The 25,680-nt window shown below is 38.7% G+C and overlaps 1 protein-coding gene across 1 annotated transcript in view; it reads left to right on the forward strand.

Annotated features, from left to right (window-relative positions):
• ITFG1 (integrin alpha FG-GAP repeat containing 1) overlaps nucleotides 1–25,680 on the forward strand; it is a 187,008-nt gene that overhangs the window by 83,456 nt on the left and 77,872 nt on the right. The window contains exons 9-10 of the mRNA XM_032787061.2: nucleotides 9,845–9,939; nucleotides 14,519–14,679. Coding sequence (XP_032642952.1) covers nucleotides 9,845–9,939; nucleotides 14,519–14,679 — 256 coding nt within the window. The remainder of the gene's footprint in view (nucleotides 1–9,844; nucleotides 9,940–14,518; nucleotides 14,680–25,680) is intronic.

Genomic DNA, 25,680 nt, shown 5'->3' on the forward strand with positions numbered 1-25,680 from the left:
GAAGCTAGGACTCTTCAGCTTGGAAAAGAGGAGATTAAGGGGGGACATGATAGAGGTATATAAAATCATGAGTGATGTGAAGAAAGTAATAAGGAAAAGTTATTTACTTATTCCCATAATACAAGAACTAGGAGTCACCAAATGAAATTAGTAGGCAGCAGGTTCAAAACAAATAAAAGGAAATTCTTCTTCACACAGCACACAGTCAACTTGTGGAACTCCTTACCTGAGGAGGTTGTGAAGGCTAGGTCTATAACAGCGTTTAAAAGAGAACTGGATAAATTCATGGTGATTAAGTCCATAAATGGCTATTAGCCAGGGTAGATAAGGAATGGTGTCCCTAGCCTTTGTTTGTCAGAGAATGGAGATGGATGGCAGGAGAGAAATCACTTGATCATTGCCTGTTAGGTTCACTCCCTCTGGGGCACCTGGCATTGACCACTGCTGGTAGACAGATACTGGGTTAGATGGACCTTTGGTCTGGGTACAGCCTTTCTTATGTTCTTATGTTACTTGGTCCTGCTAGTGAAGGCAGGGGGCTGGACTCGACCTTTCAGGGTTCCTTCCAGTTCTATAAGATAGGTATATCTCCATATTGAATATATATATAAAACTTAAATTTATAGGTGATAGTTACTTTTATTTAATCTGAAACAAATTCATTAGGGAGTAGTTGATTGAGCGGATAGGGCACAGAACTGGGAGTTAAGGCATTCTCTTCCCAGCTCTGCTACTGACTTACTGTATGTCTTTAGGCAAGTCATTTCACATCACTGTGGCCTAGTTTCTGCATCTCTCAAATCAGGACAATGATGCTGACCTTGCTTTTGTAAAGTGCTTTATAGTTCTTTGGCTAAAAAGCATTATATAATTGTGCGGTGGTATTAGGATAGAAAGCTGGCTTTGGCTCCATTGTGGAAAAGTTTATAAAAATAATGGTCCCGTAGACTCTGTATGATTGGGCTTTGTTAATGGTCAGTGAGTTTAGAATAACCAAGTGTGTGTGTGAAATGAAGTGACTGAAAACTGATTTGCATGGATTAATGAGTATTTTACTATTCATTTAGTAGATCTATTCACTTCAGTAGAGATTTAAAATTTTGTTTCATCATGGACAGTTGATTAATTAATTTAAATGTTTGAGCTCACGTAAATCAGTAATTCTGCTTTGTTTAGGCTGTGAGAGCTACTGTTTATATTGCTGACTCAGTGTTAAGTAGTCCCCCAAATGAAAGTAGCTCGCACTGTGTTGTTACAGTCTGTGCTGTAGACAAACATGACAAGATTCTGATGATTTTCTGAGAGCAGCATATACCAACCTCCTCCTTGGTTCTTTCCATTCCTCCTCCATCATTATTCTCATTTGTTGTTTTCTTTGCTTCTGCCATGGCTGCTTGATCTGTGTCGTCTCCTACTAACTGGTATAGGCTCATGTTCATGATAACTCTGAAAAGTTTTCCTCATTGACAAAGCCCAATCTGGGGACAGTGTTGTGTTTAAGTTGCTTAGCTGTACTTTTAAAGAAAAATGAGTGGTTAGATTCCTCTGATGCTAAAATCAGTTTTCCAGCATCAATATTATGATTCTTAGGCAATCCCCCTCCTTAGGTTATATAAGTTATTTAAAGAAAGAAACACCTAAGGGAATGTTTTTGGAGAAATGATAAAAACAAGAAACACTAGTGTGGATGTTCAAAGTTAATTATAATTAATAAGTTGGGGGGAGGGATAGCTCAGTGGTTTGAGCATTGGCCTGCTAAACCCAGGGTTGTGAGTTCAATCCTTGAGGAGGCCATTTGGGGATTGGTCCTGCTTTGAGCAGGGGGTTGGACTAGATGATCTCCTGAGGTCCCTTCCAACCCTAATAATCTATGATTATACTTAAATGTAAACAAATTATAAAGTATGGAAATGCACATTTGAGATTACCCAAATAACCTTAACTCTGCCCTTAACCCAACATACGTGTTGCACATTGCATGAAGGGTAAATGTAATTTGATTACAGATTTTTAAATAAAATGTGTTCTGATAAGCCTATAACTGTGAAAATCTGAAATCCACTATATTTGTTTAATCTGCCAAAGGCAGTGGTCCCCAAACTTTTTACTTCACCCCCCCCCCATCCCTGTCTACGCCATCCCCCACAGAGCTGAGGGTGGGGCTGCAGCTCCAGGAGTGGGGAACACAGACAAAGGGGCTGAGGCTGGGGCTACAGCTGGGGGTGGGGACCAGGGCCAGGAGCAGAGCTGGGTGGCACTCCTTCCCCACCCTCTTGAGGGGGCTGGTCCAGGCTATAGCCACCTGTCCCCCCCAAACATTACTCTGTGCCTTCCTAGGGGGGCGTTCTCCACAGATTGAAGACCTCAGGCCTAATGAGTTAGAGTTGTGGCTTTAGTTTTGTATTTATACCTCTATATAATAAGTATGATTTCTCTTTCACCCTGTGTCCACTTAATTTTTTGCGGGGAAATTGTCCTGACTGAAAAGATGTAAATGCCTGGCATTTTCCAGCAACTCTGTGTGGTCTTAAAGAAGAAAGGAGAAGTAATTTTAGTGACATGAAGACAGGTCCTCCTCAGTTCCAGTGCTGTGGCAGTGTGCAGAGATACTTCAGGCTGATAACTACTCAGATTGCAGAGTCACTAAAGCAATGTGGAAGTGTGGTTTTGAGGATATATTTGTTCTTTGTTTCTTCTGTAGGCAGCAGAAGTGTTAATGTTGTTAACTTACCTTAACTGTACACTTTCATATTTCGGTGTAACCTTTCCTTTTTGAATTTCTACCATTTTTCTGGCAAACATTCTCCTGAGGGGTTTTCCCTTAAATCAATTGATATTTACAGTCACAACAATAATTTAACTAGGAGGTGGAGGGGTTTGCTTTCGGTATTCTAAAACACTTAAGGAAATATTCATTGTGATAGTGTTGAATGACAAACTGCACCTTGAGGGTTCATGCTTTTCCACACCCTGTAGCACATCCAGCCTCCCCATATAGCTTTTCCTATCTCCACCTTCAGGTGGTGGGGGGAATATGAGAGCAGCATATGGGGGTAAGAGAATCATAAAGTGGATTGGGTGAACTTTGAGGAGAAATTGGCTCTAAACTCCTTTCTGAAATTCCCAATTCATCCCTCATGAGTGTCTCACTTTCCTCTGGAGTGCTCACCTCCCAGTCTCATGTTGCTCTTTCTCTTCTGCATGCCTTAAATTCCCTTAAAACTTTCATTGCCTTAAAACCATCCTTCCTCCTGCAAGAGCCACAGAAACCTCTCTCCTTTTGAAATAGCAGCCAGCCCTTTCCAGTCCTAAAGCACCGGCAGGAGATGAATCACTATTGACAAACTCTTCAGCCACTTTCACTAGAAGCCAACACTCCCTCATAGGGAGCAGCTCAGCACAGGGCAGGAATAACAACAGAACTGTGCTGCCTGGATCACAATTAACTTGTTGGCTAATCTTCTGGAAGGGAAAGATGCCACATAAAGCAGCTTGCTGCTACCCACCTCTCCACATGTCCTGATCCCTGTGGAGGTGCTACTTTGATAGAAAGGGAAGGCAGCATCCATGGCAAAAATGGCAGCCATTTCCTTCCATCCTCCCTTTCACACCTCTCAGCAGGGATCCCTTATGTTTTCGTCCACTCCACCAGCGTAGGCAGAGAAGAAAATAGGGGTCCTAATTTGTTTTTTCCTCAAACTCATTTGAAATAGTTTTTTAGTTGACTACAGAAAGGGTATGATTTTTGCCCATGTGTTTTGAGTTTTAGTTTCAGATCAGTGGCTGTTCCTGGAAAATTTTCTGTTTTCCCCTCATTTGTCAATTTGGTGTAAGTTGCTGGCACGGTGCAAATATCTTTTAAAAAAAATTGGTATTACTTATTTTTTCCACAGTGCTAGGTATGTTGGCACAATTGTGAATTATTTTGCTTTCTTGCAAGCAGTAAACTCAGGGTGACACAGTGCATGACCCTTGTCTGTTTTTCCCTTGTTAAAAAGTCTGATCTCATAACATTGAAAATACCATTGACAATATTACTTATCCAAAATTCTTTAAAATATTACTTATCCAAAGCATCCCTTATCCAAAATTCAGTAGCACAGCAATCAGTATTTTGCTTTTCCTCATGTTTTTATTACTAGCAAAGACAATAGCGGTACACTTTGTCACAACAGTCAGCTATCTGTAGAACATTGGATGATTTCATGGTATGCAACCAGGCCTTGTTCCATCTGTTTAAACAGTGGTCAGGCTATCTGTTTCAGCATAAACTTTCAGCATAAACTTTAGCAGACATCGGTGTCTTTATGCATACTTCTCTTTTTTTTTAAGTTCCAGTTAACTCTCTGTTCCTTTAAAATCTCACCATTTCAGCTGTGGCATGACCTTGGATGTTAGGCCCTGTCCCTACTGCCCAGAGAACTATTGTTTGCAGCTCTCAGTTGAGCAATGGTTAAATGCTGTTCTTTCCAAGGTGTAGTCAGGGGGCTGGTCTACACTAGGAGAGGGAATAGATCTAAGATACTCAACTTCAGCTATGTGAATAACATAGCTGAAGTCGAAGTATCTTAGATCGAATTACCTACTGTCCTCACAGCGCGGGATCGACGTCCGTGGCTCCCCCTGTCGACTCCGCTACCGCCACTCGCTCCGGTGGAGTTCGGAGTCAACAGGAGCACGTTCGGGGATCGATTGCTACCCGGGTAGTGAAGACGTAGCCAGGGACTTTAAAGAAGGAGAATTGATTTGCTTCTAAAAACAAGAAAGCTGTGGAGTTCTGTAATGCCTGGAGATCCTTGACTCAGCCATAAAAGCTCTTTACATCTGCTTGAGATGTTGTGATTCACATCTCATATACTTCTTTAGGAGAAAGATTTAAGATAATCAACAGCCACTTTAAGTTAACCTTTATTTTGTCTGAATGTAAAACTCAGTACTGTGGGTTGTCTTTCTGACTGCCCATAGGCCAGTCTTTTTGGTGTTTAGAGCACTGTCGCAACATGATTTTTACCTCCCTATTTTATTACTGTTCTTAGAATTTTAAAAGGCAGGATCAAGATGAAGAAGGATGAAACTAGTGTACAAAGTGACAGGGGTTAGAAAAAAAGAGAGAACCATATACAGAGTAAAACAAATCTGAACTAATATATATATGAAAAATCATTAAAAATAACCTCTGTTAAATGGAAATAATAACTTGTCTATGCCTATGACTTTCAGAACCAAATGTCTCTTGCATAGTCTTTCTTTCACCCAGGACAACAAGCAGCTTCCCTTCCGGTACTTAGGGGAATTTTTCTTCTCTCACCTCTCTGTAAAGAACTTACAGAAGGGTATGTTAGAGTCCTTTGTTATTTGTGATATGAGCGAGACAGCACACAACAGAGGCTTTTTTAGCATCTATATCCACAGGGACAAAGAGAACAGAAGAGGATCAGGGCCAGACTGTTTTGCAGTATCTAAGATTCCAGCTACAATTATGTTGCACTCAGATTAGAGCCTAGCTGCTTACACTTCTCGTAGTGTTTTAGCCTATGTTAATTTAGTGCATGGTTTTTGTTTTTTTTAATTTTTCACTATATGCCAAAAACGTTGTCTTGACCTAACATATTTGGAGTAGGTTGTGAGTAGTAATCATTGTCAGGTATTTCAGAAAGGAGTAAATTGAATTCTGACATCAAGGGAGGAAAAAGTAGGATTGAGTTGTAACTGGTCTGAGTACCAAGTTACAGTAAAAGTAATGTGATCACAACTCCAAAAGTTCCTATGGAAGACCTAACTATGCTCCTCTTAACCTCTACTGTGGCCCATTGTGTCTTTGCTTTATGATATAGGCTTCAGTTACATGATCATGTACTGATTTCAACAAGTCTCCAGCTTTATTCGAGTAAAGGTTGGAAAGCATGTAAGATACCTTTACAGAGAGGCAGGGTTTTTGTAGAACCATGCATCATGTTGGACCAAATTCTCTTTTCATTTACCATTGTGTAAATCCATTGAAATCAAAGGACTTACAAATCCTACACTGTAAATTTAGAGTATCTTCCGTGCACAGCTTGGACAGTGTGCAGTCAATGATGTGGGAATCAACATCTTTATCAGTGAAGATAAAAGTAAATATTACATCAATGTTTGATTCACTATGATCAGCCATTCTATGCACTGAAATTAGACAGGAATTCCAGTGACTGTAATTAAGGATAGTATTAAATGCATACACATAATAATTTCAAATCAGAGACATGTTAGTGGTATATCATTTTAACATTAGTTCTTATACTATAATCAGTAAAATACAGTCAGTGAGTATATTCTCTTTTCAAATCCCAATACATCCCAATGTTAAGTTTGGAATCGGTTACAAATAAAAGACAGTAGATGGCTTTGTAATTTTTTGTTTATTTTGCACAGCGTGCTGCACAAACTCCTGTCTAGATTAGAAATAATTGTTTACATAAAATTGTATTATAACGTATATGGGGTAGATCATCATGTTCAGGAGGAATGGAAGCTGTTACCAGATGAAGCTGACAGGGGTCCAGTTTTTTGAGAAAGGGTTTATGTCAATGCTGGATGATTATCATTTGCTACAGCTTTGAGGGGGAAAGAAATTAACATATCTGCTGCAGCAGTTTCTTTGCTGTTAGAGCTGAAACCAGACAGATCCTAGTGTCACCATTATAATTCAGCTGACAGGACTATACCTAGATGAAGATGTGTAATTTACTAAGATGCTAAATGCCAGCAGAGCAGTGAACCTCATGAAGTGACTAGGAGGTCTCTTTGGAAAACTACTTGCTATGTGATTTTGTTTTAGAGTATGATATGTTTAGGCTACAGTAATATTGTGTTCTGTTTTTTATAGTAGATTATAACTTTCCTTTAGTAACTGTAATGTTTATAATCTAACTTCAAACATGATTATTTTCCCCTCAAGTCTAACTTGAGGGTAAATTGAAAAGATTTGAGCCATTTAAGTGGTAAGTGTTTATGTTTATAATTAATTAGAAAATTTCATCTGCAAGTAATTTTTTTCATAGAACTACTGTCATTAAGTGTTTAAATCTGTGTTCCCAATGATTATTTTCTAGACAGTGCACACTTTGAGTCACAGTGCTTAGAAATCAGATTGATAAGATGATTTAATAAATGTGCCTGCTATTTGCAGAGATGGGCAGGTTATTATAAAAATCTCTTTCATTCATGAAGTTTGTTTTTGGGATGCATAAAAGCTAGTGATTATTTCTGAATTTTTCTCATATTATTCCTGGGTTTCATAAGGTCTGCCTAATATTTTTATAAAAGTTGAGATAAATATGCATTTACAACTCGTGTGTGTTCCCATTCTTTTCTGTAAAACTTGATCTGTATTGATGATTTGAATCTCAGCACTAAAGGTCACATTTGTATCGTGGGTTGGGCGATGATATTGTGAAGGGCTAAGACTGGTCTTTCACATGCATGTTAAAATGTCAACCATGTTATAAGAGGACGTGGGCCAGAGTGTAGTGCATTTCAAATCCAGAAAATGTTTAGGTTAAGGTTAGGACTCCAAACTGAATTAAGGCTCCAATTCAGATTATTATGAGGTTTCCTCAGTTTTAGATTGAAATCTCATTGGATGAAATTTTCACCATATACAAACTGGAACCACTTTCAAAATTTAATCTGACACACAACCAAAATGTATCAGCGGATGGTTCCCAGTCCCCCAAACCATAAAAACTAAAAGGGATTAAGAACTGGGGTTCTAGTTTTGGCTAGTGTCTAGTAATAATTAAAAATTCATGTTCTGACAGTTAAAAACAAGCATTTTTTCTGGTTTCCTTTTATTCGTTAGTTTATTTTAATTCAAAGAACATGTAGAACACACTGTTGGTTCAATTTACACAGACGTGAATTGATATGAAAGCAAACTGTGGTTTACATGGAGTGGCCTATAGATTATTGTACATATATTTAATCTTGTCCATGTGAGAACACCTTTTATTTGATTGGGGGGGAAGTGGGAGAGTTGGATTTATTTTGTTTTGGGATGGACTTTCTGTATGTGTACATTTTGTGTTTTAGTGAAGTATTAGGTTTTTGGGTTGTTACTTTTTGTGTTTTCCCCCATACATAAGTGTCATTTGGGGAAAATTGATCCAAATTAACATTGTGGAATGTTTTTGTTCTGTTTTGCTTTCTCCTAGAATGGTATACTGTGCAGATCTTCATTTACTTATTTGAAAATATAAATATAAACCTTTTGTGCATGATTAAAATGTGGCACTGGTAAGGTTTAAGTGTAAATAAATCAACCCCAAACTGCCATTCTATTATCAAATATTTCCTTAATAAAATAAAGTAATTTTCCTGTTAAAAATCTTAATTGCGTAATGGAAAGGCTGCAGCATTGTCTACCATTTGTATCGATGCATCTTTAAGATGTAAAGGCAAACTAAAAGACATGTAGTTAAACTATTGGAATTGTTATTTTCATGCCTGTTAAATTAGATCTGCAGTAATACTGATTTATGGTCAGTGAAATAGCTAAATTCTGTTTTAAAGTTTTAGTATTGTGAGATTCAGTTTGTAGATAATTTTTTAGTTATTTCACAGGTATTTTACTATGTGATTTAAGTTTTTATTTGGATAGGGCTAGGACATCTGGAAGTCAGTATCTTTTGAAGATCACCAGAAAGCATTTGTCTGCGTGAGTTAGGTTGTGCATTGAGATGTGTTCTGTTTGTTGGATATTCATGCTTTATGGTCTTAAAGCTCATTCTGCCAGGTCTAAGGAAGTATCAGTGGTATCCCTCTATAATGTTTCTATCTTGTAAGGGTATGCCTACACTACGAAATTAAGTCAATTTTATAGAAGTCCATTTTACACAGTCAGTTATGTGTGTCCCCATTAAGCACATTAAGTCGGCAAGGTCGATTTTAGTGCTACCACCCTCACCAGGGAGGAGTACAGAAGTCGATTTTAAGAGCCCTTTAGGTCAATGGAACGAGGTTGCTTGTCTCGACTCATTCATTATAAAATCGACCTAACGTGGCTAAATTCAGCCTAACCCTGTAGTGTAGACCAGGGCTAAGTCTGCAAGATTGCTGTCTGGAGGTCTCTACGCACGTTTACGTGCTCAACTATTCACTCAATTTAGCCTAGGTCTCAGGGTAACTTTCATAAGCTTAAATATGTAAAATGGGGATGATTTTACTTTTGAGTGCTTGGAAATGTATGGAACAAATGTGCTAAAAGTGACATTCTTGAAGATTTGTGAACTATGTGAATTCAGACTTACCTTGTGCAAGAAGCCAAGAGCAGCTGTCTGTTGTAACGATGTAACTTGAGCACTGTTTTATTTCTTTACCCAACATGTAGGTGTCTATATACACAAACTTTTGCATGTCTGTCGATTCAGTGCATCATTCACAGTAGAAATCACTTCACAAATGAAACGCGTTCTTTGTAAAGATGGACTGATGTTAAAACTAGCCATTCTCAAAGGCAAACTATGAGGACAATGTCAATAACTCTCTTTTTTCATTCTGTTGAAATGTATTTTTACATTTAAGATTTGAAACTGGAACTTTTCTGCATAATGGATCAAAATTAAATTTCTTTAACAAAGAGAAATGCACTTGCAGGTTCAAACAAAAGTCAAACTAGATGACATGTTGACAAGATTAAGTATTTCAAAAATTCTAATTTTTCTTGACATTTGTCTAATTTTTATGTTTTATCAAGATTTATACAGGCTATTATATATGCACAGTTAATTTTATTTTCTGCTAGAAGAACATTTGATTTTGCAACTGTTAATAAGGTGATAAATTGTTTTTTTCTCTTTTTTGGCAGATGGGGATGGGCAAACTGAGCATTTACTGCCAGCCTGTGCTGATGTAACTTGTCAAAAGAGTGCCATCTACTTATCTAAACCAGGACTGAATCAGGTATGCTGAGCTTCCATTTGCAGAGACAAAGCTGAATACCGTGTTTAATGTAGGGAATAAGAAACACAACCCAGAAGAAATCCAAAACAAATTTCCTGCATTATTAGCTTGTAATGAAGGGAAGAAATGTTTTTTTTCTTTAATAATTGGTTAGAAGTTGTGTTCTTGATAGAATACAATCTATAGATCTTTAAAGGGGGAAGGAAAGGGACACTGTTTACCATAGACATCTTTTTTTCTTAGTGAAAGGAAAAAATACTTGAAAAAAATACAATTGATACCTTTGATAAAATGGTGAGGCCTTCTGCATGTACTTCTCCATGGGTAGATGAGGCAATTAACAAAGCTTTTGTCTTATAATGGCCCACTTAATTTATGCTAATCCTCCTGGATGGGCTGTGGAGGGGGAGACAATTCCTGGGCCTGGATTCACTACATCAGAACAAACATTTTCAAAGTTATAAAGCAAAACACATATATTTCTGTATAGCATGGAATACAGAGGTTACAAGTGAGATTAATGCATGCAGCAACTTAGAAAATTTCAGTCTAAACGCTAAATACATTCTTATAAGACTAATGCCTATTTTGTACAAAACTAACATACAGGGGAGCTGGTTTGGTTTCCAGCTATGAATCTGTCAGTTCTTAGCTAATGCCTACAGCCTTGGCCAGAAGTGACACTTGGTTACCAGTGTCATATCACCCACTCAAAATGATGCCTGAACTGAGCAATGTAGTAGCATTGGTGCTTTTTAAAGACCAGTTTTTGGTTGAAAAATTGGAAAATTCAGGCTGAATTGATCAAATGAGTATTTAATTTCTTGTGCCCATTAAATAAATAAGTTGTTTTAATGTATAATATTTATTAGCAAAGACTGTATGGAAAAGAATGAAATATTTCAGGTATACTGTTTAAATAATCAGTTTTTAAAGGATATGTCCGTTTTTACATTTATCACAAAGTAGCAAAATATTTGGGGCTAAATTTTCATATTTTGCACCATTTACACATCTGAACAATGGCTTTTAATCATAGATGAGCATTTTTACACTGCACCCCCTGCAATTCTGCAATAACATTTTTGAGATGGGGTGACCAATTCTGTATCTAAGTCCCATTATCAAAAGTGATTTGGGCTCTTAGGAGCCAAAGCCTTATTGAAAATCAAGGAGATTTAGGATCCTGTGTCACCTATGGAAATAGGATTTATGTGCCAAAGTTGAGCTGGTGGAAAATGCACGTTTGTCGAACCTGAAATTTCTTACAAAAGCCAATCAGGTTCAACGAACTTTCCTGGTTCCCTGGCAACTCAACAGGCCATGTGAACTGTCCTGGAGACATGGACCCAGGCATCCAGGGTCTGCAGTTCTGGACTAGCCCCACCCCATGCTAGGGCTTCTGTGCAGGCTGGATCTTGATAATTCCAGAATCCCTAGGAGACCTGGCTCTTGGAACCTAGATGCCTGCCTTTGTGGTGCCTGGAAGTAGGGAGTCTAGAAACCTGGGGGACACTCAAGAGCTTTCGGGATTATTACCATGGAGCTGGAATCCTGGAGGTCCGGAGATGGGTTTCCAGGGCCAGAGACCCCAAAGCTTCAAGTCTCCTGGGCCAGCTGGCTCCCTGTGTTGTTTGCCTAGGTAACTAATACCAGTGGTGAAACTGACAAGAATGTCAGTTTTGGTCAGCCGCTCCTAGCCCAGGCAGGGCCAGCTCCAGGCACCAGCGCAGCAAGCAGGTGCTTGGGGTGGCCAACTGAAAGGGGCGGCATGTCCAGCTCTTCGGCGGCAATTTGGCAGTGGGTCCCTCATCCTCTCTCTGAGGGAAGGACCTGCTGCTGAATTGCCGCCGAAGAATGAAGTGGTGGGGTAGAACTGCCGTCAAAGTGCCGCCAATTGGGCCTCTCCCCCCACCTACCCACGCCGCCGCTTGGAGCAGCAAAAACACTGGAGCCAGCCCTGAGCCCAGGGAACATATTTTCATCCAGAAACAATGTGTTTCCAAAATGAATTTTTGAAGGGATTCCAGGTCATGAAAATTTTGAAATATTTTGTTGAGTGCCAAAACAGAACAACCAAACAACAAACTCAGATTTCTCACAAAACAGAAATCCTGTGTTTCAGTAGCTCTACTCTTAAGTTACAAAGTCACAAAGGCACCTTTTGAAATTGTACCCTAGGTATTATTTTTTAATTATGTAAAGTGGTCATGAAAACAGGGATGACAAAAAAAATGTGGTTGGAATTTTTATTATTTTCAAATCTTTCTGTTCATTTTTGGCATCTAGCATAGATATTTTGCCATTAATAGTTGCTTATGAACAGGAAAACAGAATATTCCTTATAAGTAAATCCATTTTCCTTCTTAGAATAAACCACTGTCCTGTTAAGTATCAGGCGGTAGCTGTGTTAGTCTGTATCCACAAAAACAACAAGGAGTCCGTTGACACCTCAAAGACTAACAGATTTATTTGGGCATAAACTTTTGTGGGTAAAAAAAACACTTCTTCAGATGCACAGAGTCTGAGAAATGGATTTTTTACCCGCAAAAACTTGTGCCCAAATAAATCTGTTAGTCTTTAAGGTGCCACCAGACTCCTCACTATCCTGTTTACTCCTTTAAAATATATAATATACACACTTAGAGTTTGAGAGTTAAATTTTATGAATTGTCTACAATAAATTAATCTAAAGCATGTAAAATGTAAATACCTTGTATAAAATACAGGACTGAAAATGGTTGAATGTATAATTGTTTTAGGACAATATGGTGCAAATGATGCCATATGATGGAAATTAACAAAGGAATTGAAGAAATAAGTCTCTTTTATTATCTCATAATATTTTGCATTTTATTTTGTTTTTAAGGCATATGCATTCCTTTTTTGAGGCCTTCTATTATTTTCCTACATTGTAAACAGAAATCATAGAATCAGAAGATTTTCAGTAGCATTATAATGTCCTCATTACATCAATCAATCTGCACGTCAGTGTTACAGTAATAAAATAATCACCAAAAACCCTTAGACCATTTTCTGCTAAAATAGTAAACAACAATAATAATCTGCTATGTCATCACTGGCAGAAGAAAACAATAGGCTAATTTTATGGACTTGTATAAAAGTACTTTGTTTTTGTGTTCTGTAATTTAGAATATATGCACCCACTGGAAGCAGAGCCTGCAGTTTATAAGGCTACTGTTTATGAAGTAATATTCCTGTGGGGGTGAAAACAAAATAATAATTCGTATTTCCTCCTAGCAGTTTCTTTTCAATGAGGTACTGTAATGAGTATAAATGGCTTAGTTTCTCTAAAATCACATCAGGTATGAGAAAATGTATATGATAGGTCTTCTACAGCTATGGAAACTTGGTTTTTTGCCATAAAGGCTATATGAGTGAATGATGCCATGTGACATGAAAATTGTATTATTCTTTATTGTTCTGATTTGAACAGTAGTTTTTTAAGATACTCTTTTGCACCATAGTACCTGGATATTTTCTGTCTGACAAATTAATGTTAGGGAATCTGTTATTCCTTTGATGTACACATGTAATTCCCTTAAGAGAATTACACCGCTATTTAATGCCGTCTATTTCTCATTTTCAGATACATTGTCCGAGACTTTTCAAAAGTCTAGCTATTTACAATAACTAAAAAAATATTTATCAAAACAAATGAGTATATGGATGCCAACAATTTTTGAAAAACACAACAGGAATCTACTTATTGATTTCCATTTTGATGTGTTTTTTTTCTACCCTTTTATTTAGGCAATCATAAACAGTTTTGTATATCTTCATGATACCACCAATTTGGTAAATAGCATGTGCAAACATTTTCTATTCAGAAACAATAACAAAACAACAGAACAGTATTTCAGACCATAGGTCTAATCCTTGGGTCTTCTTGAGTTATATGCTGGTGGCAAGACAAAAACATCTGTCCCTTTTATGCTTCCTCCCAGTCTTAGAACTTCTTTGGCTTCAGTGCAAATTTGAATAACTTTAGGATTGCTGAAATTTGTGTGTCTGATTTCAGCTCAAGGAATCATTCCAGCATCAAGGGACAACAGAACTCCTATTACACTTTATTCTCTCAGCCACACTTTGAGCACAATCTCTCCAGCAGTGGTCACCAACCTGTCGATCCTGGAGCCTCTGCCAGTTGATCGCAATCTCTGGGCTGCTAAAAGTCCAGCGATGCAGCAGGACTCAGGCAGACTGCCTACCTGCCCCGGCCCCACACTGCTTCCCGTACTACCCCAACACCATCCCCGTAGCTCCCATTGGACAGGAACCGGCCAATGGGAGCTGCAGGGGCGATGCTTGTGGGTGCGGGCAGGGCACAGAGACCCATTGCCCCCCTTTCCCCCAGGAGCCGCAGAGACATGCCAGCAACCAGCCGCTTCCGGGGTCAGCATGGGGTCAGGGCAGGCAGGCAGAGTCTGCACTTCGCACCCCCTCCTACACCCCTGCCCCAGGCAGAACAGTAGTAGATGTGAAATGATGATCTGTTTAGTTGCATCAGATACTTTTAGCAAATACCTCTAACTCCAGTTATTTGTTGCTTTTTCAGTGGATACCAGTGTTACAGGACTTCAGAAATAAGGACACGCTCTGGGGTTTTGTGCCATATAAAAACAATCAAGCGTCAGTTCCAATTACTCTTCACATTGGAGATTACAATATGGATGGCTACCCAGATGCTCTTGCCATACTAAGGAATACTTCTGGAAGGTACAGCATATATGAAGCTACAAGTAAAAACACTATTGAAACATATATCAAAATATCAGTTCATGCAATTTTAAGAATTACACCATTGATTAGAATAATGTGTATGAAATTGTTTTACTGTTAGATTATCTCTTCTTTATAAAATGAATAGTTAATTTTATATTTACGAAGCATTTGCCTTCTTAAAAGGTTTAAATTTTGCATGAAGATTGTAAAATCCGTAATAGCATATGGCCAGATTGTGGCTCAACATGCACAAGTGCACAGGGAAGTTAAGGGGGAAAAAGGGACTTCTTGCTTCAGTGTTCTAGATCACCAGAAGATCTTTTACCTTTGGAGAAGCAATTGATTTAGAGGCATCTGTTATATTGACAATAGTCGTGTATGTTCCAAGCTTATTTAACGTTAATAGTGGGGTTCTCAAATGCAATACAATTATTTTTTGTTTAACAGGAAAAATAATTCGGTGTAGGGGTAGACCTGGGGACTGGGAAACTCTGGGAGGGTGAAATTATTTATTTGTGAATATCTACAAGTTTTTCTTGAACTTGTACCGCTTCAGTCTGCTGAATTGCTCACACTGGAATCTCCTTCACCTGCCTGATCCTCAGTTCTCAGTGAGAACCTGAACAGTGATTTAAATAGGAGTTCATTCTCCATTATGACTTGTGGAAAGCTCAGCTCATTTTCCAGTCTCCAAAGTTCAGCAGTCTGGTTTCTTTGTTCCATTTGTTTCTGTCAGTGCTGAGGTTTGATGTCTTTGTTCTTATTCTGAATATTGAATCCATCTCACAACCCAGTAATTTCCCTTTCTTTCATCTTTCTTTTCTTTCCAAGACACTTACAGTTAGATTTAGATAAGGTGAATCTTCACTATCTTATTTTCCCCGTCTTCCCTTCATTTTCATCTTTTCTTTTACTCCTTTCTCTGTTCCTCAGTCACTTTGTCATTTTTCTCTTTGTTTTCTTTCTCCTTTCTATCTCTGCCCCATTTGTTCTTTATCCCAAATATGGCTTCTTTCCTCTTTCCTTCCCCCCAACCCCATTTCTCCGTTTATTCTTTCCCCAAGGAGTGCTGCAGGCACCATGATGAAGAAGTTAATTTTTCTGATGTCAGCACATAGCTCTTAGCCCCCATACTGGGGGAATAGAGAGAGTGTCCCACACAAATTTCCTTGCCCTTTACCCAGCCCTACGTGTGTTGGCTGTAGGGAGTCTAGTGCTGTAACAAAATATCTTTCCACATTCTTAAGACTCCATTACTTGTATCAGCAAGTTGCTCATATTTATTTCTTCATTTGGATATTGCCTCCATATTCTGGTCAAGGGGAAACTACAGCACTATTCAATACTGTTAAATTTCAGTGCAGATCTATGAAAGCCTCTCTGAAGGCCTTTGAGCCAACTTCACTCATTGCTTCCTCAGACAACCAGCAGTTCCCTTTCATATGCTTGGAATTTTGGGAGATGAACTGACCTTTGGCTGGAAAATATTCCTTCTGATTCTCCTTAGATCTATATTTTGAATCTTCTCTTTCTCTTTTTTGACATTGATAATAGCAAATTGACAAAGCCCTTTTCCATTCAGGTAGTCGGTGTACGCCTCGCCCCTAGCAGCTACTTCACAGTCAAGCAGTTGTTGACCCATTTAATTTTAATGCAAAAAACTGTAAATACATTTTATTGTGGCTGTCACACGTTTCTCTGCTCAGTATCTCCAGTTCTTTGTCACAGTAATGCTGTCCCAATATGACCCACACAGCCATAGCAGCATGCAGAGTAATAGTATTTAGACTAGCCCATTTCTCTGGATTTTAATAGTCTGCACCCGCTGAAGAAACCAGAGCTGGCACACAGTACTCCAGAAGATATTATGCCCAGTCACTTATGTTCTAATGTAAATGTTGTACTTCGTACATATGTACTTCTTGCATATATGTGCTTTAGGATTTAATAGTAAGTTTTAATACATAAAACACATAATTTTACCTAATTATTGTGTGTTATCACACAACAAAAAGGCTAGAGAGAAACAGGAAGCAAGAATCAATTCCACACATTCAATAGCTCTTTACAGCGTAAAGTAGGTATACAGCCAGAAAGAGACCCCCAGATGCTCCATTCACATAGACAACTGTGTTAGTTTCCATTATCCTACTACAATCCATCTCTTCAAGCCCTTCAAACAGGTGATACAAAAATCCTTCCTTCCCAAACTGCTTTCCCAATACATCTGTTGTCATCACTTTCCAAAATGTCTCTGTAATATCACACACACTCTGTTGCTTAGTCCTCTGTGCTATCATAGTACCAGAAAAGAAAAAAGCATCTCAGAGTCCCTGTAATACTTTCAAAAATCCCTACAATCCACATTTTAAAAACTCCATAAACTCACATTACTGAGATAGTCATGAAATCTAATCCGTAGTAAAAGGAATTTTTAAAATGCATGTCATTAAAGGTGTATCATGTAAAACTATATTTAGTATCCTGTCAGTCCGCTGTAAGTACCACTAGGATACTAGTATTTGCAAGTTGTGCAAATTTTAAAAATCCTCTCATTTTATTGATAAGTGTATGGAGGGGATGGTATGATGAGACTTCCTACAATATGATCTGCAACTGCTCGCAGCAAATATCTCCAGTGGCTGGTGATGGAACACCAGATGGGGAGCACTCTGAGATACTACAGAGAATTCTTTCCTAGGTCTCTGGCTAGTGGGTCTTGCTCACTTGCTCAGGGTCTAACTGACTGGTATATTTGGGGTCGGGAAGGAATTTCCCCCCCCAGGTCAGATTGGGGGAGGCCCTATGGGGGTTTTGCCTTCTTCTGCAGCATGGGGCATGTGTCACTTGCAGGTTTAAACTAGAGTAAATGGTGGATTCTCTGTCGTCTTTAAATTATGAAGTCTTTAAATTATAATTTGAGGATGTCAGTAACTCAGCTAGAGGTGAGGGGTCTGTTACAGGAGTGGGTGGGTGAGGGTTTGTGATCTGCAAAGTGCAGGAAGTCAGACTAGATGATCATGATGGTCCCTTCTGATGGTAAAGTCTATGAATATATTAACCTTTGGCCCTGAGACCTGGACCATATTGGGCACTCAGCCCTGTAAGGGCTTGAAGAGTTGGTACACCTGCCCAGCAGTCATACTATAGACCGATGCCCACATATGGTGCCTGTGACCTCAGGGCAAGACCCACTCAGTAACCCTGTGTACAGTTTGCTGAACCTGCATTCCTCATACTAGAAAGGAGAGAAACTTCAGGCTCACCTGGCTTCTCAGTGCCAGTAGCCTGATACTCCATGCTTGTCAGGAGTACTAAGACCAGCCTATGTGCCAAGAGCTTCTAACACAGGACTCAAGGCACACAGCTCCGTGCTATGTTTTAGCACAGGCCTTACACCAGCATCTGCTTAGCCCACTACTGGGAGCAAATCCCTCACTTAACACAGCCTGACACAGCTATATTAAAAGCAGTCCTAAAGATCAAACCAGCACTGTCTATTAAAGCCTCCTCTATAGCCTTTGTGATAACCTCAGGAAGCCCCCCCTTGGTGCCTACTCCTCATTTGGCACTGTTGTCATTGCTGTACCAATACCTCTCTGGTTGTATCAATTTTAGGGGCAGATACTCTTCATATCTCCCAACAAGATAGACATACGCTGAAGGAAAGGAGAAAGTGCTGCCTCTCTCATCCTTCACTAAGTTCCTTGTGATTTCTGCACTCCTCAGATGCCAAGGAATGTTTGTCTAGCCCTACCTTGTCGAGTGGCTCTTAAGCACCATCTCTCAGCAGGACCTCACCTCGGTGATCCAGTACATGTGGAACCTCTTCTAGTATTTGGGACTGGTAATCAATTGGCAGAAATCCTCCCTTCATCCCACACAAAGAATCACCTTCACTGGAGCAGCCCTAGATTCAGGCCAGAGCTTTTTCATCCAAAAGAGAGTTTTTGTTGTTTTTCTTCCCCCTAGAATAAGAGATTTTCCAATAACTTTCAGGAAACAATTGGTACAAACAACACAATTTTTCTTAAGACTAGTAAACCTGGTGACCTCATCAACCTACGTCACACCCTTTGCTCATCTGAACATGAGACCTTTGAAGCATGAGGTTACAGGTCACTCCCTACACACTGGATAGTCATAGCCCTTTGCCAAGACTTCTAAGTACACAGCCTGTAGAACACCTAGGAATCCAATCTCCATGTCAACATACTTGGTTTAAAGGCAGTGTGGTGGGGACTCACTGTCTTTCATCTATCTCTGCAGCATCGTTTAGTATAGGAGCTTACAGATGATACTATGACCATGAAATATATCATCAAGCAGGGAGAAGCTCTTATCTAGGGAGGCAAGAGAACTTTGCATGCGATGGATCCAAAATCAGATCCACCCATTATCTGTTCATCTTGCAAGGGAGGAAAACATGAAAGTAGAATTGCTCAGCTGTGGTCTCAGGAGCAACATAAATGGTCCCTGAAACCAGCTTTAGCCAGTGCACTATTTTACAGTTGGGGCCAACCTCTTAATATTGGAACAAAAGACCAAATATCAAGTGTGCTACACAAGAAGACCCAATGATCTTTCTTAGGTGCAGTTCTGCTGGACCAGAGCTAACGTCTTGTATATATCTTCCGATTCCCTCATACTCAGGGTCATAAGGAAGATTAGGTTGGATGGAGCAAACACTTTACTAATAGCCCCAATATGGCGGTATCAGCACAGTATCCAGATCTCTAGTAGCTGATGAGTGAATCAGTGTGTTTGCTGCCTTTGTCTCCAGACTTCGTCTCAGTGGAAAGGAAGGATTCTGCGTCCCAGCCCAGAGGTTCTCCACGTTGCAGCGTAAAGGATGATCTGCTCACTTATATAGACAACTTCTGCTCTGGAACGTTTAAGCCTTCCTCTTACAAATCAGGAAGAGGTCCTCCCTAATATATTGTAAACAAAAATATAAACTATTTATTATCTAAGCAAGTGGTAAAGGACCCACTCTGTCTTGAGTTGTGGTTTCTACAGTCCTAGAGTACCTTGTACACCGTAAGGCTCAGGACTTAGCCTTTATAAAGGTTTGTATGTCAAAAATATTTGCTCATCACAATTATGTTAAGGGCAAACCTATCTTCTCTCGTATTGGTGATACATTAGGGCCAGAGAGCAGCAGGAAAGTGGTAGAAGGGAGGTATATAAATCCTAGGATGATCAAGGCCTTATTCCATGTGGACTAGGGCAAGGTTACTACAGCGTAATTGGAACACCTGGAGCCAGTTAAGGCCCTAAGACCTAATAAAAAACTCTTTGCCTGGAAAAGACTCAAGCTCTTTAGAAAAAGTAATGAATCGTTTTTTAGTATATGAGGAGAGATGTGAGAGAACACATTACCAGAAACTTTCATACTCTGTTATAAGAATGTTTAGAACATTGCTACATCTTAGCTAAGAAACCAGTATCTCATGGCTTGAAGACCCACTCCAGGAGAGCCATCACAGCATCAGTGGCATGTCTTATGCCGGTTCCCATATCAGAGAGAGATAAAGCAGCAACTTGGAGCTCAGTGAACACTTTTACCAGGTATTACTCCTTGGATTTAGCATTATGCTACAACACCTTGTTTGGGAGAGTGATGTTGTGTACCTGGTGGAGCACTAATCTGTTTTTACACATTAACTAATAAAATTAGTTTCCTGTAATACTCGTAGGAGGGAGTGATGCACATTTTTTTTAGTAAAATGCAAGTTTCCCCTTAATAGTTGAGAGAAAAAGTCTTTCAGAGATCAAAAATAATCTTTACCACCATTCATTGTTCTATGAAAATCTTTACACCTGCCTAAATGTAGATGAGTAACTTTTAATCCATGTTTTCTGTGTGAATCAGTGAAATCCTGCATATTTAACTTATTAGCATATAAAATGCTTCTTTAATGGACAGAGGCTCTTAGCAACCAAACCAATTTATATTTGCAATTTACTGAAGTCTGTTCAGTCTTTAATCAATCTCTTGAGGCAATTACTTTTTTCTTTGAAGTTGTTCCCAGAATGGAATTTTGCCATCCAGTTGTTTCCCCTGAAAAATGGTTATTGAATCAGTCTGTAATACACAATTTATAATTAAATGTGATAAAATCATTATTGACTACCGAGCATTTTACTTTTCAGCTCTAACATAAATTAAGAATAAATATATTATTTATAAATGAACTATTTCTTGAAAAATGGTTTGTAAGATACTAGGGTTTTATTGTTTTAAATATCTTACTTCATTATGTTATTGCTTGTATACACATAGTTCATCCTTCTTAGCTCTAAAGATGTATTTTGCATATAAAGAGAAATAATAATTAATCTAATGAGTTTCCTGCAGTGAGAGTCAGTAGTAAATCATTGTACAATGCCAACATTTCAGTATCAGAGTGGTGTACACAGGGGCCAAAACCTCTTTTAAAAGAGCAATCTTATATTCCCTGTAGTAGCATTCAGACACTTCCTCTCCGTTTGGGATCCAAGTAATATCCCATGCCATCTGCCTCAGCCCACAAATGTGTGTGTAGCAAAGTGGACTACATGCTCTAATCAGGATTTAATATCAAGTTGCTGCTGTTTTTAAAGGCTCAGTTGTATAATATGGCAGAGTTGCTCACAGAATCGTCAAATGCTCCATTATAATGTACAGCACTGACAAATCTCCCTTTGAAACAAATGGGAAACTCACAGGTTCCCGCTCCCATCTTGCCAATCAGTGCTACTTTTCTGTTACCCACATTGTATCACACGAGAAGGAGGCCTTTTTCTTTCAAATGTCATTTGGTGAATGAAACAAAATTGTAAAATATGGAAGAATTATTAAACGTAAAGTTTTTTTTTTTAATTTTATATTTATCCAGTCCTGCAGTAATGAAGAGAAATGTTTTACTTCCCATAGCTCAGAAAAGTTAGGATGTAAAGGAAGAACACCTATGAATTAGACCCCTACATAAATATAATAGAAAGAATTCCAATTAAATGATCTCTTTTAGTGTGGCAGTTACCTAATTTGTCATTGTCTTGTACTGCTTGTTTTTCATAGAGTACCTTTTAAAAAATCAATGGTTGTAATGGAAAATGCAACATTGATTCTTTAAACATTTGTTTAATTTTTCTGAACATATTTCCAAAATGTCAGTGCCACGTTTTTGAAATTTCATTGCAGCTATTTTAAGATTTTGAGTCAATACAAAATCATCCTGTTTGGGAGTTCTATTCAAGTATTGTATCTGCTGCAGATTCATAAATCCAGTGTTTGAGCCTATATTATGCTTAGGCATCAACATGTGGAGGCTGAAACACGGGTAATGGTGTGCCATGCCAGCATTAGATCTTGTAGCAGGCCGTCAAGAATAGACCTCCTCCCTAAGAGGAAATGATGCTTTAAATTTAAAATTTTGTTTCCTCTTTCTCCCATAGTTCCCACTGTGTAACACTCAGGGTCTTGCTCTGTATTAGGTCTCAGTGATGCTGTACTGTCTCTTCTACTCTCTTCACATAGGCTTTCAATGTAGAAAGATAAGATATGAGTAAAGGGAAAACATTTCAATAAAAACATATTGTGTTCCAGGCAGACTTTTCTGCATATGAGCATTTTGCCTTCCAAAGCTTAAATAAAATGTTAAGCAAATTACATTTTTAAAAACTCAGTCTCATAAACTTTACCAATTTTGTGTAGTATAAATGTGGCTTAATTGTTATCAAACCATTTTAGAGATAAAGGGCCTGTACCTCCTGATGCTGCATCTGTATTGCTTCTAAACAAAAGACTGGTAGTTCAGAATACACAGCACAACGTGGATTGAGTTTCCTCTTCTTAGCATATCACTTCATGGATTATATAGGTCTCAATAAGCCATAGCAAATTCTGGATAGCCACTAGCACCTGAATGAGTCGCCAAGTGCAAGTGGTGGGTCACTTGGGAACTCTGCTTACATAGTTTACAACTCCTTCCCTCAGGATAGAGTAAAAATATTACAATGTGTAAGTCTGGATGTTGGTCTTTTCAGACAAATAATTCATTCTGTTAAGTAACATTACTTAGGAACTATTGTTACAACAATATATCTACTACCACTTTCAGTGTAACTGAGGGGAGAGCAGCGTTAATCAAATATTTTTTGTAAAATGATGCTTAAAAAGGTAGATATTTTGATAAATGTGTAGCATTTGATTATTTTGAAACATTAATTTAATTAAAATTTAGTTATCCCAGGAATTGCTGAAAATATGTTAGTTTGCTTCTGATAGCCTAAAAAAACCAAAACATGTTGAAAGGGAAGGTTTGTTTGCTTGTTCCCTGCTTACCTGGGTCCATAGGTTGATTATATCTCACCTGTAATTTATTTCAACAGACTTTTTCTTTTTCTGGGGGGGGCGTGGGGGGGTGGGCAGCAGCACCACCTCCTGGGGACCAGCCGCACCGGCTGTAGCTTGGGCGGTCCCCAGGGCTAACCGCACTGGACCAGCAGCTGGTGTGGCTGGCTGCAGGGCCACCCAAGCAGCTGGCTGTGGAGCCACTCCAGCAGCGGCTGCTGTGGCTGTCTCTGGGGCTACCTGAGTAGCTGACCCTGGGGTCAGCCACACTGGCCACTGCAGAGGTCATGGAGGTCACAGAAAGTCACAGAATCTGACTTTCGTGACCTCCATGACGGACACGGAGCCCTAGCTATAGGGTACATTAATAGGGAGCTGATCAAGTTCCCAATCACTTCTATATTTATAATGTTATTAGAGAGTTCCTGTTGAATTAATCTGTCCCCACTGTGTAAAAATAAATTTACCAATAAAAATGTCTCTTGTTGTACATGTGTGCCTCCACAAAGCCAGAGGACTTGCAGTTAGAAATTAAGGAGTAAGAATGTAAATAATATAGCCTGTGAGGAAGAGAGAGAATTCTGTACTCAAAATTCTTAATTTAAAGATGCAGATAAAATTGCTTTTTTAATCCTTCTGGCAACTTAGTGTCACATTTCAAGAGACAAAATTCACCCCTGATTAAAAAAAAAAAATTAACATCCATAGATATTGGTGGGAATTTACCCAGCAGTTCATCTTCTGGATTTGTAGATTAAGGGGAGGGGTAGGGTGGTTTCAGAAGAAGGTGACAAAAATTACTAGGGATACGGGAAAACTTTTGTATCAAGAGAGAGTGGGGGGGGAAGGGATTGTTTTATGTTAGAATGGAGTTCAATAAGAGGAACATAATAAAAGTATTAAAAATGGAAGGATATTAAGAAAATAGATCAAGAGCTTCTGATCTCCCTAACTCTCAACATAAGAACAAGGGATCAGTCAATGAAATTGCTTGGTAGCAAATTCAAAACTGATAAAGCAAGCATTGCTTTCAAATTGTATAATTCAGCTGTCAAAATCATTGGGATGTCATTGGGCCAAGAATTAGGCCGGATTCAAATTGGGATTGGACAATTATGTGGATAACAAGACTATCCAGAGACATTATAGTTAATGCTTATACATTTTTAGGGGGACGGATATAAAACCTCATGCTTCAGGACTTAAACCAATCTCTAACTATTATTTGGACTTAGAATGAAACTTCCGTTGGCAGCTGATTACTCCACATCTGTCTACTGGAAGGGCTTCCTGTATCCTTCTCTGAAGCTTGGAGATGGGATGCTGGACTAGATTGACCAGTATGGCTATTCTTGTCTTTCTGTGAATGAGAAAATAAACGTACCAGCAAAAGAAACTTCCTTCTTCTGAGAGGCAGAAAGTGTCTTATGCTGTTACAAACAATTCAATACTTAAGCAGTCATTAAAGGTAGACTTTGCTGGATCTTTTAATAGAGATGTACTTCATATCAGAGAGAATGTAAGAACAAAGATATAGGGCAAGGATAAGTAGGATCAAAAATTAGTTTTGTAACATTTGAATTTCAGTGTAGAAGTAACCCTCTTGCCTAGTATTGAAAATCCTTAACAGTAACTCTGTCCCAGAATCCTCCCCTCCCTCAACGATCAGGTGCTGTTGTAGAGGGAGGGAAATGGTTCTTATACATGTTACTTCCCTAAATTTATTCCCCAAAACTTTCATGATCTGCAAGGGACAACAAGTAGCCCACTGCCTACACCCTCATTTTACTATGTCTTTTTTAGAGTGCTTCCTCTTTCAGTTGCTGTTGCTCAAGCCCAGAATTGAGTCAAGTGTTTTAAGGAAAGAAGGTGTAATTTGTCTTAGTTTGCCTTTAAGAGTTTCACAAGATCCTGGAAATCTCAAGGAACTGGAATCTATGCAAATCAAACCCATTAAACAGTTAGAAGTCTTGTAGAGTTCTAGTCTGTAATTTATTTCATTGTTACGATTATGATGGAACAAATGGACAAAGGAAACAAAAATTACACTATTTTAAAGGAATGAAGAGTGCATAGTTAACGTCTTTAATTTAATTTAATTTTTCAGATAAAAATTTAAAAAGTGGTGCAGAGATCCCATCGTCTGCATTCTGCTTCCCACCTGCTCTGCCCTCACCTAATTTACATTAGAATTATTTTTAGACAATGTGAAGTGGGCATAATTTGTGAAAAGTTATTTGTAGCAGAGCCTCTCTGCTTTTGTTTTTGTTGTGCTATTCTATACAAGTAGTTACATGAAAAGTGACTGATTGAAGAAAAGAAAGAACTAAAAGTTAGGAAGATGGAAGAGCAGTAAGGCCTTCTTAACACTAGGAAGATTTTCCTGGTATGTATAGTTACATTGGTATACCAGCAAAACCTCTAGTGTGAATACAGTTATATTGGTATGAATGTTCCGCACACTGTCATAAGTTTGTATCTGTACATCTACACAAATGCATCGACAGTAAGGTTTTTACCAGCATAGCAATGTCAATTTAAAAAATCACATCCCTACCTGACTTAGCTATGCTAGTAAAACTTTCAAGTGTAGACCGGGGCCAAGAAAATTAACCATATTGCTTTCGCATTTTTAAGTTGCTCTTTGGCTGATGTGG

Source organism: Chelonoidis abingdonii, chromosome 19 (genome assembly GCF_003597395.2).
Source record: "Chelonoidis abingdonii isolate Lonesome George chromosome 19, CheloAbing_2.0, whole genome shotgun sequence".
Classification (NCBI taxonomy): Eukaryota; Metazoa; Chordata; order Testudines; family Testudinidae; genus Chelonoidis; species Chelonoidis abingdonii.